This window comes from Salvia splendens, chromosome 7 (assembly GCF_004379255.2).
Source record: "Salvia splendens isolate huo1 chromosome 7, SspV2, whole genome shotgun sequence".
NCBI lineage: Eukaryota > Viridiplantae > Streptophyta > Magnoliopsida > Lamiales > Lamiaceae > Salvia > Salvia splendens.
In genome coordinates this window covers 21,853,275-21,872,573 of record NC_056038.1, presented here as the reverse complement: position 1 = coordinate 21,872,573, position 19,299 = coordinate 21,853,275, and the positions used below count along the sequence as shown (strand labels likewise).

General features: G+C 39.6%; 1 protein-coding gene across 2 annotated transcripts; it reads left to right on the top strand.

Moving 5' to 3' along the window:
• Positions 1–12,268: 12,268 nt before the first annotated feature.
• On the top strand, positions 12,269–16,175 carry LOC121811484 (ER membrane protein complex subunit 10-like). 2 transcript variants are annotated; one of them, XM_042212357.1, is made up of 9 exons: positions 12,269–12,671; positions 12,885–12,947; positions 13,026–13,121; positions 13,493–13,543; positions 14,056–14,127; positions 14,255–14,313; positions 14,690–14,777; positions 15,112–15,292; positions 15,828–16,175. In XM_042212357.1, the coding sequence occupies exons 1-8, from the start codon at positions 12,351–12,353 to the stop codon at positions 15,265–15,267; spliced, it is 906 nt and encodes a 301-aa protein (XP_042068291.1). In that variant the 5' UTR covers positions 12,269–12,350; the 3' UTR covers positions 15,268–15,292; positions 15,828–16,175. The 2 variants fall into 2 exon arrangements, with proteins under 2 accessions (XP_042068291.1, XP_042068290.1); XM_042212356.1 differs by having other exon boundaries at positions 15,112–15,300.
• The last annotated feature ends 3,124 nt before the right edge of the window (positions 16,176–19,299 follow it).

Below are 19,299 nucleotides of genomic sequence, written 5' to 3'. Positions count from 1 at the left end.
CGTAAATCTAAGAATTAATTGGTTGGGAAGGATGGTTGCACAATAATATATGTGTGTGTGTGCGCGTATGTACGAGTGTGTGTAAGTGTGTGGATCAATCGTTTGTGAATGTTATGTGTGAAAAGGAAAGTATGGTTGTAATCTCGTTTTTGAAGCACGAATATGTGTTGGAAGCATGAATATGTATGTGTGAATGTATGATAGACAAACTAGGGTTTGTGAATGTTGAGAATGAAAGTTGTTGTGTTCGGACAGTAGGTTCCGACGAGTTTTTGACCAATCAAACGATCTTATTTTAATGTGAATTTTTAACTGGATGTATTTTTAGATATCTTCTGTTTTGTGTCAAAATTTCAGCTTCATTTGATGACGGATGAAGTTTTAACGAATTTTTCAAGTGAACTGCGCAGTCCTGCCAGAATTTGTGTCTCGTCCAGTGAGTTTCGTTTTTGTTTTGACCGATCAAAAAATATGATTTTGGTGTGAAATTTTAACTGGATAAAACTTTATGTGTCTACTGTGTGGTGACCAAATTTTAGCTTCATATGAGATCGGATGGAATTTTAATGATATTTACAAAAATACTGCGCTGTTCTGCCAGATTCTGGTTTTGTTGAAATAAACTTTGTTGACAAGCTTTGAATGCATTACATGATACATGTGTGAATAAGAAACGTATCATATGATGTGGTTATGTGTTGCACGTTTATGTATGCTAGAGTGTTCGTTTCGTTTATGTTGGTGAATGTTTGGGATGGGCAATATAAGAAAACGATGAAAGGAACGATATGGCATGCATGATAAATGTGTTGATGCCAAAACTGATTGTGTTATGGTGTTGACAAGGGTTGTTGTGCGTACGTGGGTACAAAGAGCAAGGGTTGCGTTAAAGTTGTGAATTGTGTTGTATAAGCAAGCGAGGTGGGCTTTCTTTTACTGAACTCTTTTACGCTTTCAAAAGTATGATACGGTGTTATAAGGGTGGTTTAAAGTGTTATGTCATGCCATGATTGTTTTGATGTTGAGATTGTTTCCTGATACCTAGTTCGTTTGAGCTTGCTCCGTTAGGCTATAGGGCTGTGTTAAACGAAATCGGGGGTCTGAGTAGGGCCGCAAACCCTATCAGGTTGTGTACACTGGTGGGATCGTGAGCCGTCCTTGCTAGTCGGCCGGTCTCATGGGCGAATAGTGGGGTCACACTTTCGTCACACTATGGTATGAGGATGTGAATGTTTGATTGTTGAGAAAGTGGGGAGATTGTTTGCCTGGCCAGGCTATGAAACTGTTTTTGTGATACTCGATGATATTTCTCTTCTAAATGTAAAACTCGAGTTCACTATGGTATGGATGACATAACTTTTATCAAATGTTTTCGGCATGAGCCCATTGAGTATATTAAGTACTCAGCCCTACATATGTTTTCCCTATGTGCAGGTTGAGCGATGATGTTGCGGCGGATGTTGAGTCGAGCCTTAAGATTTCCCGGATGCGTCGTGTCTTCATACATGGGCGTCATCCTATGACTATCTCTAGATAATTAATTTTCGTTGCCTTGTTTGAAATTGCTTTCTCTCTAAAAGTCTTCCGTTTTTTTCCCCATACTATGTTATGACATTAATTACCGTGAGACATTAATCCGCTGCTTAACTATTCGATAGACTAAAATATTCCTTTTCGAAGTTAATTGATTTATATGTGTTTGTTGGGTGCAAGGTTGGGGGAAACCCTTGTTTGTCTATTTTTTGGTGCTCTTTTAAGAGTGTGATTTTTTTTGTAGGAAAATGACAACAATAGGTAAGCACGAGAATGCGAAGAGCTACGGAGTTAGCCATCTAACCGATGACCACTAAGTTATGTAGAAGAGAGTCTCGACTAGAGACACGGTGCCCTCACGGATTCTCAAAGATTTTTGGGCGTTGTGCAACGTCAGGGAAGGAAATGTCCTCGTCAATATGTTCCAAGGGAGACGGTCCTCATATAGGAGGCTCACCCTCGAGTTCCTTAGCACACTCAAGGCTCACCGTCGCTCCCGCATCCCCGAGAGGATAGATTTTCGCCTCGGCAACCGCAACCACAACTTTTCCATGGAGGACCTTTGCGAGGTATTCCATTGCTTCAACCCGACTCCCGGCGAAGAAGTGGAGTATGACTACTCCGATATTTGGGGAGCCAAGACGTAGAAGGAGAAGAATTTGTCCCGACTTACTCCAAGTCTTCGTCCATCCGCAACCCCGTCTTGAGGTACCTCCACCTGGCTATGACCCAATTGATGTTTGCTAGAATTGACGGTGGAGGATTGTCCCAAACCGAGCTCGACGTGATATGGTGTCTTCTCACCTAGAGGGGGATCAACTTTGGGATCCTCTTCACCACCTACGTCGACCGTATCTCCAAGAAGGATAGGAGCGTGATATGTTGTGGGGGATTGATCATGGCGATTGCCGAACACGTTGGCATCTCAACCACGAACTTCGCCGCGTACATGGGGGAAATGTTCATCACCTATGAAGTGCTCTTTTCTGTGGGGCAGTTGAAAACCGATTCTAGTGGTCAAGAGTTCTTCCTCCAAGTGGAGAGGGATCACTTTCCCGTACTTATTCCATACTTGACCAAAGTTGACACATGGGACAACCATGCCATGTGGAAGCTCCACACACCCGCCCACCGAAGAGCCATCGAAGCAAACCCCATTCAAGGGGAGTTTAGGAAGAGGAATGTCCCGATGTGCATCCCCATCTTCGACCCCGAGTAGGACTCCGCCTTTGTCGTCATTGATCAATATCATGACGGCGGAGAGCATTCACATGCTCAAGGAAGTGGGGCACCGCCGCACCAAGAAGAAGTAGAGGAAGAGGAAGAAGTTGAGGGCCACCGCCGCCGCAATCGAGCCAACCACCATTGCGGAAGGCCGAACGCTAATGATGAGTTTCAAGCCAACACCTCCGCCTACTTAGGATAGATGTTCTCCTACATGCAAAACATATCCAACACTTGGGACAACTGTTGGTCGGAGCAACAACAAGCAAATGCCTTCAACCAACAAGGTTGGGCGGCACAAGGCGATTGGCGGGCGGCAGAGCAAGACTTTTGGGAAGATCAAAGGCTCACGGATGTGCAACAACGTCAACAAATAACCGAGGCTCAATAGGTGCACCAAACGATGCGCAACGGCATTGCCTACCTCATTGGCGTCTTCGACGATCTCAACACTCCCTTCCCCCCCCTCAAGAATGAAGAATGAAGAATGAAGAATGAAGAATGAAGAAGTCAAGCTCATGACTTTAAATGAGCACTCGTATCATATTTTAGTTGTTTTTGCTTCGAAGTCCAGAGCCTTAGGGGCAATGAGCTTAGACATTATTGTAAGAGGTGCCAAGTTCGAGCCCTCTTGACATTAATTGTAATTTCCTCCATTCTATAGGAGTTTATTTGTAATTTCCTCCTTCTTAATATAGGATTTTTTTTAATAGTTGTTTTTGCTTTGAAGATAATTATTATTTTTATGTATGAACAGTTTTTCTTTAAGTTTTAAGCAATTTTTGTGTTTAATTTTGTTTTTGTGTTGATTGAATTTTTCGCAGGTTCTGGACTCGTCCCAGCGACCGTTGTGGTTCACTCAGCGGCCCGCTGGGCACTCACTGGAAACGTTCTGACTCGTCGCCAGCGACCACTGGAGTGCACCCAGCGACCGCTGCCCAATTACAGTTTTCCAGCGCAATTTTTCAAATATTTGGCTCGTCCAGTCACTACGCAAAAATTTCAAGGTAGGTTTTATTTTTAGTAGTTTACTCACGTCCCTAACTACTCTACGAACTTATTTTACACTTTGTTGTAAATAAGTTTGGGGGGTGAAGTGGTGGACAGTGAGTTTAGGTTTTTGTTTTAGGTTTCTAGTTTTTGTTTTTGTTTTTTAAATCCCGAAGGTGAATCCATGTCATAAACATAGCATGACGAACTTAGAAACACCATGTTTAGGGACACATTAAGCCAAGTTGTCAATGATATGAAGTTCTTTTCATCTTTGATTAAGTATAGCTTGACGTTTTGATTTGATGGTTTGGTGAAAAGATGCATGAATTCACACACCCACACTCTTTCTCTCATTACCACCATCATTTCAAGTTTTCAACGTCCAATTCTCTTCAACTGAAGTTATGTTCCTCTTTTAAATTTCTAAACTTTTGTTCATATTCTTCCATGGAATTTGCTTTATTAGTTGAATTGTTTGGTTGAAAAGCATGTTTTAGTATAGGGGATGAGTTTGGTGTTGATTTCGTGTGCTTTATATGGTTCAATTTTGTATACGTTGAAGGTGGTGAATAGTGTGCTTCATTGTTTGGTGATTTCCCCTTATGTTCCTCTTTGTTTAGTTTCACAATCATGTTCATAGCGTTGCTAGGCCCTTAACTACATTGGGCATTTTGGAGGGTTTTTGGGCGTTGTGCAATGTCGTGGAGGGGAATGGTCTCATTCTTATGTTCCAAGGGCGATGGCCCTGATATAGGAGACTCACTACCGAGTTCTTACCACACTCAAGGTGCACCGCAACCACCGCTCCCGTATTCCTGAGAGGATCGAATTCCACCTCGGCAACATGAACCACTCCTTCTACATGGTGGACTTATGTGGGATCTTTCAATGTTATGATACCAACCCCGATGTGGAGGTGGAATATGATTACTCCGAGATTTGGATGGCATTCACCACTGAGGGTGAAGAATTTGAATCTGGTTATGCCAAGTCCACCTCCATGCGCAACCCCGTCTTTCGATACCTCCACCAAGCCATGATCCAATTGGTTTTTGCTCGAATAGATGGCGGTGGGATGTCCCAAACCAAACTTGATGTGATCTGGTACATCCTTACCAAGAGGGGGTTTAACTTAGGGCTGGCAATTTTTGACACGACACGATAATCTGACACGAATCCGCACGAAATTATTGGGTTGGGGTCAAGTCTTATTGGATTCGTGTCCTTATCGGGTTGACCCATTAAGAACCCGATAATTTCGGGTTGGGTTCGGGTTGGATGCGGGTCGGATACGGGTAACCCATTAAGAAATAATAATATTATTTTTATTATTATTTAAAAAAATATATATTACTTTGATTTTTTAATTTCTTATAAATTAGGTTTAAATAGTATAAAACGAATTTTAATTGTGTAAATTAGGTTAAAAATTAAGATTTAATCGTGTAATATTAGGTTTTAATCATGTAACATCAGGTTCGGATTGTTATCGTGTCGTGTCAACCCATCTTATATCGTGTCGATAACGGGTTCGTGTCGGGTGTGGGTCGTGTTCGGATTTGAAGGTAGCAGGTCGGGTTCGTGTTCGGATTTACAGTTTCCTTAACAGGTCGGGTTCAGGTTAGGCCTTATTGGGTTGGGTCATTATCAGGTTGACCTGATAACAACCCAATCCGCACGATTTGCCAGCCCTAGTTTAACTTGGGCCTAATGATCACCATCTATCTCGACCGCATCTCCAAGAAGGACGAGAGTACTATTTGCTGCGAGGGATTGATCACGGAAATTGCCGAGCATGTGGGGATCCCAATTATCGATTTCACTGTCGACATGGGAGAGATGGTCATCACCTACGAGGTGTTGTTTGCGATGGGACTTTTGAAGACGGATTCTAGTGGTCAAGCGTTCTTTATCTAAGTGGATTGGTGATGAGCTCGGATTTTGCACTACATTTTGTTTGTCAAAGTTCCATTTCACGTCCATTATTTGCATGTTTTTATCTATTTTGGTATTTTTGATGTGTTTTGTGAGAAATGTGTATATTTGAGACTCAAAAGATAGCTAAAAGTCGAAGTTGGAAATCTGGAGCTTTCGAGACGTCCAGCGGTCCACTACAACCCATACAGCGGCTGCTGGTAGCCAAGGACCGTTGAACCAATAGCGGTCCGCTCCGGAGAAAGTTGTGCTGAAATGAAGAACACGCCCAGCGACCACTGGGGTTGCGCAGCGACCGCTCCAAGAGATCCAGAAGCTACGGGACGATTGCCAGTGACCGATGGAGCGAAGTGTAGCGACCGCTATTCGAGAGGCAGAGGCTACGGATCAACTCACAACGACCGTTGGCCAAGGTGCAGCGGCCCGTTGGGAAAACGCGGCGCACAGATTGACCTACTTTCTCCCCAAGATTTACCAAACTTAGCCACTTTTTGTCTTATTTACTGAGGGACAATTTCACAGCTATATATACCCCCTCAAACCTCTTCAAAAAGGATCTTCTTTCTGAAATATAATTTCAGAGCATAATATTTGAGAGTTCTTACTTGTTCATCAAGGTGCAAGGATTTGAAGAAGGAATCAAGAGAAGATCAAGGCTACAAGGATTCAACCTTTGGCTTTTATTACTTTAGTTCTTATGTTCACTTTGTTTTCCCTACAAACTATGTTTTTAGCTTATTCCATCATGTGTAACTAAACTTATAGGATTCTAGGGATGTGTTAGTAACTACTTTGGTTGTATAATTCCATTTTGCTATTTAATATCCGTTTTATTCTTACTTCGTTTCTTCCCTAAGTAAATGGACAATGTTTCACGTTTGAGTGACACATTTTGTAATGATTTAATATAACTTGCTACATAATCGTGAGAGGAGGTTGGCGAGTTAGATCCATTTAGTAGACACTACAATTAGCTTCCCTTAAAACAACACTGTTAATTGAGAGTGGGGACTTTTCAAGGGTCTTAGGAGCTTTTATGAGTTACGGGTGTAGGATTAACAACCCTAGTGTTAGTAATCTACGTTTGTATCGCATGAGCATAAATTAGGCGACTCGTCCTACTGAAGTAAGAACTGTGCTAGGGTGTTGTAGTAGGAATATGTATAACCGTAACTGTGAATGCACATCCCTGAAATTCCCTTATCTCAAATATCTATCTCAGTGTTTTATCTGAAAAAGTTGTTTATTTCCGCTTTCATTCTGTTTTTATTTTCGAAAATCCAAATTTCTCTCGGTTTTTCAAATAGTGAAAGACGCTTAGTAGAAGGTAGCCAATTGACGATTGTATTCCATGTGTTCGATATCCGGTACTGACCTTTAGCTATACTATATATACTCTATATACTTGCAGGTTTATTTAGTGCTAACAAAAAGTGCATCAATCGGGATCACATTTCCGTTCCTATTCCATATTCGACAAAAGTGGGCACATGGGACAATCAAACCATGTGGAAGCTCAACACTCAAGCCCATTGTCGTGCCATTGAAACGACTCCTATTCAAGGGGAGTTTAAGAAAAAGAACATCCCCGCTCGCATTCCCGCCTTTGATCCCGAAGAAGACCCTACCTTTGATTCCATTGACAACTACCAAGAAGGAGACGAGCAATCGAATGCTCAAGGAGGTGGACCGCACCACGAAGAAGAAGAGGAAGTAGATGGCCACCGCCACCGCAATAGGGCCAACAGCCGTCGTGGGAGGCCCAATCCCAATGGTGAATTTCAAGACAATACCTCCACCAGCTTAGTAGAGATATTCTCCTACATGTAAAACACGTCTCAAACTTGGGACAATCGTTGAGCGGAACAACAATAATAAAATGCATTCAACCGTCAAGGTTGGCCGGCTTGAGAGGATAGGCGGGCGGCGGAGCGACAATTTTGGGAGGCTCAGAGACTTCAAGATGTACATCAATGCCAACAAATTGTCGAGCTCCAAAGAATGGCCGCCGAAACACAACAAGAGCGTCAAGCGATGAGTGGCGACATTGCCTATTTGATTGGTGCCTTCGACGAGCTCAACACCTGTTTTCCACATCCTCAAGATTGAAGTTGAAGAGTTAAGCTCATGACTATAAATGAGCAATGTTATCTTTTATTTTGTTTTTAGACAATGTTTTATTTATGTTTTTGACCATTTTTCATTATGTTTTTAAGTTGTTTTTTTGTTTAATTTCGTTTTTGTGTTTAATTGAATTTTCGCATCTACTAGATTAAGCCCAGAGACCGCTAGCGCTTGCGCAGCGGCCCGCTGGGAACCCACAGAACGGTTCTGACTCTTTATCAGTGACCGTTGGGTCATTCCCAGCGGCTTGCTGGAATTTTCATTGCAATCTAGCGGCAATTTTCAACTTTTGTTGGAATTTTGCTCAGTCCAGCTTCAACACGAAATTTTACACACGTCCCAACCGACTTTACAAACTTATTCTACACTTAGTTTTGAATAAGTTTGGGGGGATGACGTGGTGGACTGTGAGTTTAGGATTTTTTTATTTTCTTTTGTTTTAAAAGAACCTGAATGTGAAAATATATCATGAACATAGCATGGAAAACTTAGAAACATGCATGTATAGGGTCACATTAAACTGAGTTGCTAATGATGTAAAGTTCTTATCATCTTTGATTAAGTATGGCTTGATGTTTTGATTGATGGTTTGGTGAAAATGTGCATAATTAGTTAATTGTTTGTTCGTCTTGAATAATGCTTATACTTTATGAGATTTGAGGCTTAATTATTTATTATGTGATTTGTCTGCATACATGTATATGTTTCTAGAACTTGCTCCTAGTCTGCTTAAATTTACATAGTGTTAAGTTGATAAGGGAAGATGTTAGGCAATCTTTTCATAACCTACTTTTATATCTAATTTTTTTACCCTGTTCAAAATTTATTTTATCATTTGGAGCAATTTTGAGCCTTTAAGCCTATTCTTTGGAAGCCAAATTAATAGGAACAATTCCTTGGTTAGTATAATATTTTATTTTATTTTGTAAAGGAATTGGAGAGATAAGGAGGAAACTATGGGATGTGGAAAAAGTAGTGTACTTAAATGTAAAAGTGCATGTTGTGAAATAGAGAAATCTAAAGTGTGCTTGATATATAAAAGTTGTCTATATTATATTTTTTAAAAATAGAGAAAAAGGGAAAGAAAGGAAGGTTGTATAGAAAAAGAAAGAAAATCAAAGGAATGGAAAAGTGAGTTGAGGTAGAATAAATGCTAAAAGTGTCTTGGGTGAAACAAAAATGGAGTCTGTTTTACTCTACTTGGGATTTTTATTTGGGATATTGATATCTAATATCATGAAACTTTTAAAAAGTTGTGTTTTCCCACGAACTTTAAAATTGGCAAATAATATCACGAACTTTACCCCGGGTTTGTTTTTTCCCACGATTGAAAAATTCATGTTATTTTAATAGATTGAAGAACAATTTTGGAGGGTGTGATTCAAGAAAAACTATCTTCAAAGGTGATTTCATTGCTTGATGTACGATTTGTCCACTTGTAAGTGCATGAATTCAAGGTGATTTCATTGCTTGATTTCATTGCGTTAATTCATTCTTAGTCTTTCTCTTCTATAATTTGAGGCAATTACGACGTCTAGTCCTTATGCAATCAGTGCGTCTATTATGTTTTCTTTTATGTTTTGTTTGAGGACAAACAAAGAGTAAAGTTTGGGAGAGTTGATACGCTCGGATTTTGCACTGTTTTATGGCCATTATTTGGTCCGTTTTGAGTATCAAAGCTGCATTACGTGTCCAGTATTTGTATATTTTATCTATTTTAGTAATTTGAAGTATTTTGTGAGAAATGTGCATAATAGAGCTTAAAAAGATAGCAAAAAGTCGAAGTTGAAAATCTGGAGATTTTGAGCCAGCCAGGGGTCCGCTACACCTTTGCCAGCAACCGCTGGCCGCCATCGACCGGTGCCCCTGTAGCGGTCCGCTGAACTTGTATAAACCATAACTGTAAAAGCACATCCCTGGAATTCTCTTATCTCATCTATTTTATCTCTGCGAATTATCTGCAATTGTTTACTTGCTTTCTTTATTTTACAAGTTTTCTATTTTCAAACTAAAATCTTTTGTTTTTCCAAAAAGAAACTTATTAGGATATTCAATCTATGATAGTTTTCCCCGTTGTCGATATCTAGTACCGACCTTTAGCTATACTATATATGCTCAGTATACTTGCAGAGTTGCAGGTGTATTTAGTGTTAATACGTCCGATGGGCCAAAAAAAGGTAATGCGGAACTCGAAAGCAGCTTCTAGCAGGTCCCCCGTAGTCCAATCGAGCTCGGCCGCTACAGATCTGACCCAAAGCGACATGATCCAAGGGATGAAGGCGTTGTTCAACATGGTCTCATGTTGGGCAGCCTAAACTGACCCCACCGTGAAGAATGACTCATCCGAGAGATGAAGCGCAAGTTGGGGTTGTCCACTAATGAGGGTGCTGGAGATGATGGGTGGATTCCGATGAGTGAATCGAGCAACGTGTACAACTGTTATTTTTTTTTAATTGTAGGAATTTTTATTTTTATTTTAATGAAGTATGTTTGATTTTTTCTACATCCTTTTTCCAATTAGTTTGTTTTTATTATTTTAATATTTATATGGATTTTATATGGACGTGAGATAGATTAAGATAGATTGGGAGGGTTGAAGATGGGCTATGCCTATGAGAGCATCCACAGCGGTGCTCGCGCCGACGGACGGCATCCGTGCCGCTAGCGCGGCACCGCCCTGCTCGCCGCTGGCATGGCGCTGCTCGATTCATCGAGCACGTCCATGGCAGCAAGCAGCTGACGTGGCGTTTCCTGATTGGCCAACGGCATTGCCGTTGGCAATTTCTTTTTTTTTTTTAAATCAGATTTTAATTAAAAAAACTGAATAAATATAAAAAAATATTTTCCCACTTCCCAAAAAATTATATCCGTTTTCTCTCCACTTTTAATTTATTTTTCAATTTTTTCCTCCAAAATTCACATTTTCATCTATAAATACCCTCACTTCCACACAAAAAATTTCACACCACACTACACAATTCTCATCTAAATTCTCTCATCTTCTCTTATCAATTCTCAATCTTTCACTCTTACTTACAAAAAAAATGTCTGGCTCCGGCGATCACCCCTTTCGACTCCCGCGGTTGGAACCACGAATGGTTCGGCTCACAACCATTTCTTAGTCCGGAAACGCAATTTTCGGCCTCTCCTCAAACCCAAGGTTCTCAAGTTCCGGGTGGCTACCGGCCTTACCTGGTGGACGACCAAGATGCCCCCGATGGGCGATACGGGTGGGCACCCGAACCCAGATTGGGAGGAGCGGCGACGGCGGCTCTCAAACTCCACCTCTTCCTACTCCTACTCCTACTCCTCGTGGTGTCCGCACCCCGTACACTCCGACGGAGATGGATCAATTATTCAAAGCCTATTTGATTATCTCTGAAGATCCGGAGATAGGCACAAACCAAAGCGGGGATATGTTTTGGTGGTGCGTCTCTCGCTGGTACAATGAAAACCGCCCGGCTGGAACCATCGAGCGTAATGAGAGTATGGTGCGCAATGTCATATTCAGAGCCAACGATGAAATCTAAAAGTTCCAGGGGTATTACCTCCAGGAAGAGCGGTCGGCAGGGAGCGGTAGGAGTGAGCTTGACATCATCAGTGCCGCCTTGGTGACCTACCAATCCATAAATTACAAACCGTTCAAGTACCTCAACGCTTGGCAGGAGGTGCGTGTGCATCCGAAGTATAAGTGAGGCGTATCCTCCTCCTTCAGCTCGTCCAGCAAACGGTCGAGGTCGGTATCCCTATCCGACGCCAGCGAGGATGAGGTGGCTAGCCAGCTCGCCGGAGCTAATGTGGATAGTCCCGACGCCTGCCCGAGCAGTTCCCAACGCCGGCCGCAAGGAAGGAAGAAGGCGATGACCAACCGCCGTCGCGCCGCGACTCCATCCGCCCCCGCTCCCGCTCCCTTTGTGCCACCTCAACCCCCCACCAATTCATTGTGGAGCCTTTTGGTCCACCTCAATTTAGCCGATAGGTCAAATATGACCCCGAGCAACTTGATTCACATTTGGCAAAGATACAGGGTCTCCGAAGAACATTGTGGATAGGGCCAGAGAAATAGTCTTCCACGAGAGTATTTTTTAGCCTTTAATTATGTATTTTTTATTTTTTAGGATTTTAATTATGTAATTTTAAATTTTTAGTATTTTAATTATGTAATTTTTAATTTTTTTGTAATTTGTAATAGTATTCCGGATATTTTTAATGTATTTTAATATTGTGGAAATGTTTTTATTTAAATTGAATAATAAAATGGTGGGATCCTTGAGCATTGAAAAAGTATGGATGTGGATGTTGTGCTCTTGTCTAAGAGTAGAGAGTAAAAAAGTAATAAAAGTAGGTACGGGCCCGTAAGAGCACGGATGTGGCGGTTCTCAGTGTGAATTCTCACAAAATCTGATTTTGCAAAATATAAGAAAATTTAATATAGATAATACAGACAGCTTATTCCACTACTTCTACTCGAACAGATATACATATACTATTGATATACACTCGAGATCACAGCAAACCGACGAATCATCGATTGAATCAATATGGCGACCACCACGATCGCCCAAATTCTCTCTTGCTTTTTTCTTCTCAACATCGTCCTTCAACTAGCCACGACCTCTTTCGCTTTCCAATCTGACGAACTCCTCGTCGACGACGACGAATTCGGCCTCGAGGGCGGCCGGCTTCCCGATCCGCCGCCCGAAACCCGCCCCGCCACTTCAACTCGCAGACGTTCGGCGGAATCGGGTTCGGATCTCGACTCCAAAATACAGTTCCAGCTCGAGCACGCCTTTGGGGACTCCGATTTCTCCCCCGCCGGGACTTTCACTGCTCGCCTTAAAAAGTGGCCCAATGGCGGCCAGGTAATCGCAGTACCTTGTGCATAGAGAGTTGTTCTTTACCAGATTCTTGGTAGAGTGAATTTATTTGGTGAATTGGTGTGATTGAATTGTGGCAGGATAACCCTAATTAGGGGAAAGTAATTCGTTTGAAGTAATTTCATAGATATGAAATTTGCTGTGGTATATGCTTTTGTTGGTATTTGGATGAATCTCACGAGATGTGCTTAATTACAGACGCTAACGAAGCTTCGGTTCTCGAGGAATGCCTTAAGTCAGACTGATAAGGAGAATTTCAAAGTAATGCATTCTCTATTATTCGAGGATTGAGTTTGAAAATTTATGTTTATGCTAAGCATCTGTTGTAAAAATATACAGAGACTTATAGAAGGAGATGACTTCTATCAGATAAGACTACCATCAAACTTGCTAAACCAGCTTGGAAGAGAGCACGTCATCTCATCTGTGAAGGCGGTAAGTTTAAAGTGAATGTAAACATTCAATGTTTGTAGTTCCGACTACCTTAGGTTACTAGGTAGTACTTTATTTGCATGCGTGTTCAGCTGTTTCATATTGGTTTCGTGTAAGCTGCTGCAGATTGGTTTTCTTTGTTTATAAAGAAACCATGAAACATCTTTTGGCTAAGAGGTTTCCTAGTTAGCTAGGTTTATTATTGAAGTGTATGTTCTGTATTGCCACTTAATGTAACAATTGGCTGGTTATGCTCCTCTGCAGCGATTCCATTAAAAATTCTATTGATTGAGTTTTTGCTTATTTTGGTAACTATTTGCTAATTTGGTAATGGGTAGGACTATGTCATTACTAATTTTTAAAATTGCTCACAGAGATGTCTTTCGCAGCGGGATGCACTCGATGAACATTTTGTCATAAACATGGTAATGGTTCCTGAACAATGATTTTTATGTTGGACTATTGTAGCTCGATTGTTACTCTTGTATATGATGCTGGAATGTGTGTATTAATAGACTTATTTGGCATCTATCATTAAGGGGTTAACGAGACTAACCCATTTTCTTATCTATTTATTCACCGTAAACTTATCCCCTCACAATGTTTACTGTTATTTACGAATTTTTGCTTATAGTTTTACCTGAAATGTTTTGAGTCACTACGGGGTTTTTAAGACGCTTCCCCTCCAACTAATAGGCCAGGGGTTTGAGTCACTACGGCCCCAAAGTAAATGGGGACCATAAGACGATTATTGACCATCTTTTCAAAATATGTGCTTTGAGCTTCTCGATTTGATATTTTGCTGAAACCTTAAACACAAGAGTCCTGATTTAAAAGTTACTAAAAGCTGAAACCGTATTGTGTATGTAAATATCTGTTTTTGAGTTTTAATAACCAACTCTCTCATGCTATACCTTTTCTTATTACTTTATTGCAGGACGGTGTGAATGTCTTGGGTGTTAATTATGGTCCACCTGGATCTTGCCAATATCCCCGTGTTTCAAGACCTGTAAGATTTAACTAGAACCGTCTTACCTTTTACCATGATCATTTCATCGTGAAGTGTAGCAGCTAGTTCTAGTGCTAAAGCAGCTATATTGATTTCTTATGCATTGTGCTTCACCATTTCTTTTCAGCCTACGAAGTGGTCTTTCAACTCTCATACGCTTTTGAAGTATAGTAATGAGGTTCTTAGGTAAGATCATTTCATCAACAATTTGCTTAACAGTAATCTATTAGATTTATCATATATGTGTTGGAATTTCTGTATTCAATTTTGCTGCTAATGACTGTATGAATTTTCTCTGGTCGTCACAACAATGGCACTTTGCTATCTAATTGTTGAATTTGATTAGTCTTCATTCTATAACTGTTCTTTTTGATTGAGGGCGCTAATTTTCTTAATATATAGTCGTTGGTTTGAAGCCTATTTAATATTCTCAAGTCCTATCTTTTATAGTGATTAACATCCCATTAAAGATGGTGGAAAATAATGTCAGTTTCACATGTTTGTCTTAATTGCTGCACTTCTGGTTTGATGATATCATAAAGAGAGTTAACATGTGATGCAGAACTCCAGTATTTACAGAAGCAGTTCTTGGAGAGAACGGAGAAGGTGAAGAATTGAAGCCACCGGAGAGGTCCTTCTGGGCTAAATATGTAAGATTAATTGCTAAATATTCACCCTGGTCGATTGGTATTATGGAATACTACTCCCTCCGTCCGTGATTAAATGACCCATATTTGACCGGCACGGGTATTAAGGAATTGTTTGACTTTATGTAGTAAAGGGGATAGAAAAGTTAGTGGAATATGGGGCCACTTTTATATATTGGTTTTATAATAAAATATGAGGGGAATGAGTTAGTTGAATGTAGGATCCACTTATCAAATATAGTAAAAGTGAAATGTGACATTTAATGGCGGACGGAGGGAGTATTATTTTACTTCTCCATAAGTGCTTAAACAATTTTATGTTTCTGTATGTCTGCAGTGGATGTACTTAATTCCTCTTGGGCTCATAGTCATGAATGCCATGACTCAAGCCATGAACCTGCCTGAGGAACAGGGTACTGGGCAACCAGGCTCGCAAGGCCCACAAGCAATTTCAGGACGTGGTCAGGCTCCTGCGGTGCGAAGAAGAAACTAGTTATTGACAGATGGTCTGCGAGAAGGTCTTTCAGTACGCATCTCTTCTTAACTTTTCTTCTAAGCTCTCTGCATATTTTGTTTGTTTGTCTGTTTGTTGTTTTTGGTGGGTATTTACTGGGATAGGGCTGGGATAATTTGGGATATCTTATAGAGGAAGCTTACATTTGGATTACAGTTATTAGCATTAAGGAAATTTACTTTTTTGTATTATTCTAAAACTTTGACTTCCAATATATTTGAATCTGTTACCATTATGTTTTAGCCGCAAACATAATACTGAATCCATGGTCACAACCTCTTTGTTGATTATGATCCCATATATCTTATTATCGATCTCTACAGCTATTATGATGATGGTTAACCTATCAATTTGGGTCGAGTCTTTAAATATATTTTTTACGAATAACAACGTAGTTGAAATATGTTCCTTGTTGGAGTGGAGCTGCCATTGATGGGGATGCTCTATGATATGCTGCACATAATTTTTGAATCATCAACTTGAAACACCGTCTTTATTCCAACGTTCAACGTTTTGTGATAGTGTCTCCAATGGTGCAGGTTGCTGTAGGCATTGGACTAATGGATCAAAGGATCTCTGCTATCGAAGAGGAAATGCATTACCAAGTAACATTTCGTCCAGCATATTTGAAAAGACTGCTTCTATTCATCAGTGGATGTAATTTGTTATGGTTGCTTTCATTTAGGTTTCTCCAAATTTTCTCTTTAGTTCTTCTTTCAGAAATATAGACCAGTCTAAATTGTTTTAGCATCTCATGTTCATATCAAAATTGTGGCCTGTCTGTGAAAAGATAGACACTTTAATTGTAACATGATATTAAGTTATTAACTCGAGACATTCTTGGATACTACTAAATTACTAATTGCTCCTTGATATTTGTACTGAAATTGATATATTCATGTACATTTATTGCATTTATGTAATGAATTATCTTTTGCAAGTTCGAAACTATAATATTTCCTCAGTCCCGCAATAGGAGTCTTATTTGATTATGGTACGGGTTTTAAGATATAAAAAAAAGTGGGTTGAATAAATTAGAAGAATAGGGGTCTCATTTATGTATTAGTTTTATAATAAAATATTAGTGGAATAAGTTGGTGGAATATGAGGTCTACTTGTCATTTATGGTAAAAATGAAATATGATTCTTATTGTGGGACAGAGCGAAATAGCAAAACATGACTTTTATTGTAGGACGGAGCGAGTAATTTTTCATAATTACATTGATTTGTGCCTTTCACAAAAAACACGTTATAACGATTTCACAATTACATTGACGTGCCTTTCACAAAAATAAAACCCCCTCTAACGATAAAAAAAATCAAATTCGTATCCTCCTACGGCAAAAAGCAAAAGTTTAGAAAAGTTTAGAGCTTCCAACTTTTGACACTAACGCAAAAATATGATATGAATATTTACGAAATTAAAGAATTTGTGTTAAATTTTATTCCATCTCGTCCCACAAAATATGACCATTTGAAATGACACGAGAATTAATGCACAATTGGTAAAGTAAGAAAGAAGAGGAGAATGGTAGTTAAAGTAGTTTTAGCGGATAGTGAGATCCATATTATTATTAGTGTTTAATGAGTTGTAATGGTAGGCCATAGTGGTATAAGTTGAAAATAAATTGATGTATATAAGTAATGAGTTGAGGACAAATCACGTAAATGGAAATGGGATATTTTTATGGGAAAGACGAAAATGGAAAGTTCGCATATTTTTATGGGATGAAGGGAGTACATTGGGTTCATATCTTTATAGGGTTGCTTATTTGGAATCTGATAATTTTGGATTGAGTTCATGTTTAGTTGAGTTGAGTTTGAGTAACCCATTAAAAAACAACAATAGTATTATTTTAATTATCTTTATTCATTTATAAAAAATTACTCCCTCCTGCTCACGTTACTTGAAGCGTTTCTTTTCGGCACAATATTTAAGAAAGTTGTATTTAGTGAATTAAATAAAGTTGATGAGAGAATAAAGTAAGAGAAAGAAGAGAGCGTAAAGTAAAAGAAAGAATAAAGTATGTGAGATTAGATGTTTTATTTTTAGCAAAAAAAGAAATGACTCAAGTAACTTGGGACAACCCAAAATAAAATACGACTCAAGTAACTTGGGACCGAAGGAGTATATTTTAAAATTATTCTCTAAGTTCGTGTAAATAAGGTTTAAATTGTGTAAACTAGGTTTTAAAATCAAGTTTAATAGTATAAATCAAGTTCGTGTCATTATCGTGTTGTTATTGTGTCATGTCAATCCATATTATATTGTGTCGTTAACAGGTCCTTATCGTATTCGGGTATGGAGGTAGCATGTCGAGTTCGTGTTCTGTGCTCGGTCTCAAAACACGGGTACACGAACAATACACTCGAACCTCAACCTATTGGATGGAGGAGGAGAAGAATAAAAAAAATTTTATTAAAGAGGGTAAATAACGACAACTCTACTCAAACCCCAAACCTATTGGATGGAGGAGAAAAGTCTTTACCAGTTAAGATGCATTTCATCGTCATTAGGTTGACTTTTTAAATCGGTATTGACCTTAAATATGTAGCTTAAAGCTTTTATTTTTGTTTGCAAATCTTCCTAGTGATTAAGAAATTGTTAGATAATTTCAGTGTTAGTTTTGGTGATCCTTATTTAAGGCATTGGGTTGTCATTGCATACTATATCCACAGGTGAGCTTCTTGATCTTTAATTGGTGTGAAAATTTAAAGCATTTGCTTGAAGCTCTCGTACTACAAAATGTTAAGGTTGCAGGTTATAGTGATGAAATGTGTTGTTTATGAGTGCACATCATGCATTGCAGTCACAAGTTGCACAATCTCTAAAAAAGCATATATGCAGTCAATGATGCAATTGACAATCCAGTTCACTACCGGTACATAAAACTATTTAACAAATTTTGGACCATGGAAAGTGTTCAGAAAGTTTGCGCTATTCATGTTGACTACATCGCCAAAAAGCAGTTTGTTTACTCATGTCTTTATTCTTGCAAACCAAATCATATATCTGTCTCAAGGGTATGGCATCCGAAATGGCTCTAGACTAACTAGGGAGACCCTTTTTTTAAAAAAAAAAAAAGATTGAAGTATTGTTAATGAAAAATAAAGCTCATAACATAAAAAGAAAAACTTATCAAAAATAAAAATAAAGTAATTTAGGAGATTTACCAAAATGATAAAAGTAGAGTATTTTTTTAAATTATGCAACTGGATGTTCATTATGACCTTGCTGGTGTAGCTGTAGAAATAGAGGAAGCTTCATTCCCAGATGAAATCATCCTACGCTGCAAAGGACTGCTGACCATTTTGCCCCAAATATTGTGCTTCACTTGTGCCATGTTCGAATATTGGTGGCCAGCTACTCGGAGGAACAACATACATTGTCGATGACCATATCATTGTATTGTAAAGCTCCTCATGGTTGATGAGCTGAGGACACAACCCCTTGGTGCTGCTGCTACGAGGTAGAATAAATTAGCCTGCGACTGAGCTGAGCTAAATGCGTATCGCTTAGCAGAAGAGTGCCCCGGGAGGGAACGTAGCTTCATATATTATGCAAACTAGGGCTTGGCCACAGGTGGAATCATCAGCCGGCTCCCAAGTAGTACGCGTGTTGGGTTGAGGTGGGATTTCTCGGAAAAAGAAAGGAGGGTTTGCCAACTCAACTCGAAGAAATCCGCGGGTTGGTTAGGGTTAGCAGTGATATCGGACCAAAAAACTTCCATTTTTCTCTTCAGTGGCCCATTGAGAAACTCCCACAATACGTTCCCTCTTCCAGCTTCCTATAGAAAAGGTGGTGATTGGGAAATTTGAAGGTGTGTAAACCTTCTTCTTAACCTCGTCATGGTGAGACCCACAATATCCACATACCCTTCTACTATTGATTGCAATAAATTGAGAATATACTCGCTTCTTTTCATTGGCAATCCCACAGGCAACTCGTTTATGTCCTGCAGAATAGAGAGCACTGTGCGTTGAGAGTCCTCCTCCTCCTCCATGCTATA

Excerpts from the sequence above, each read along its gene's own strand:
- LOC121811484 (XM_042212357.1), top strand. The coding sequence starts at position 12,351 with ATGGCGACCACCACGATCGCCCAAATTCTCTCTTGCTTTTTTCTTCTC. Across the intron at positions 12,672-12,884 it reads AGTGGCCCAATGGCGGCCAG|ACGCTAACGAAGCTTCGGTT; the intron begins GTAATCGCAGTA and ends GCTTAATTACAG. Across the intron at positions 14,314-14,689 it reads TATAGTAATGAGGTTCTTAG|AACTCCAGTATTTACAGAAG; the intron begins GTAAGATCATTT and ends CATGTGATGCAG.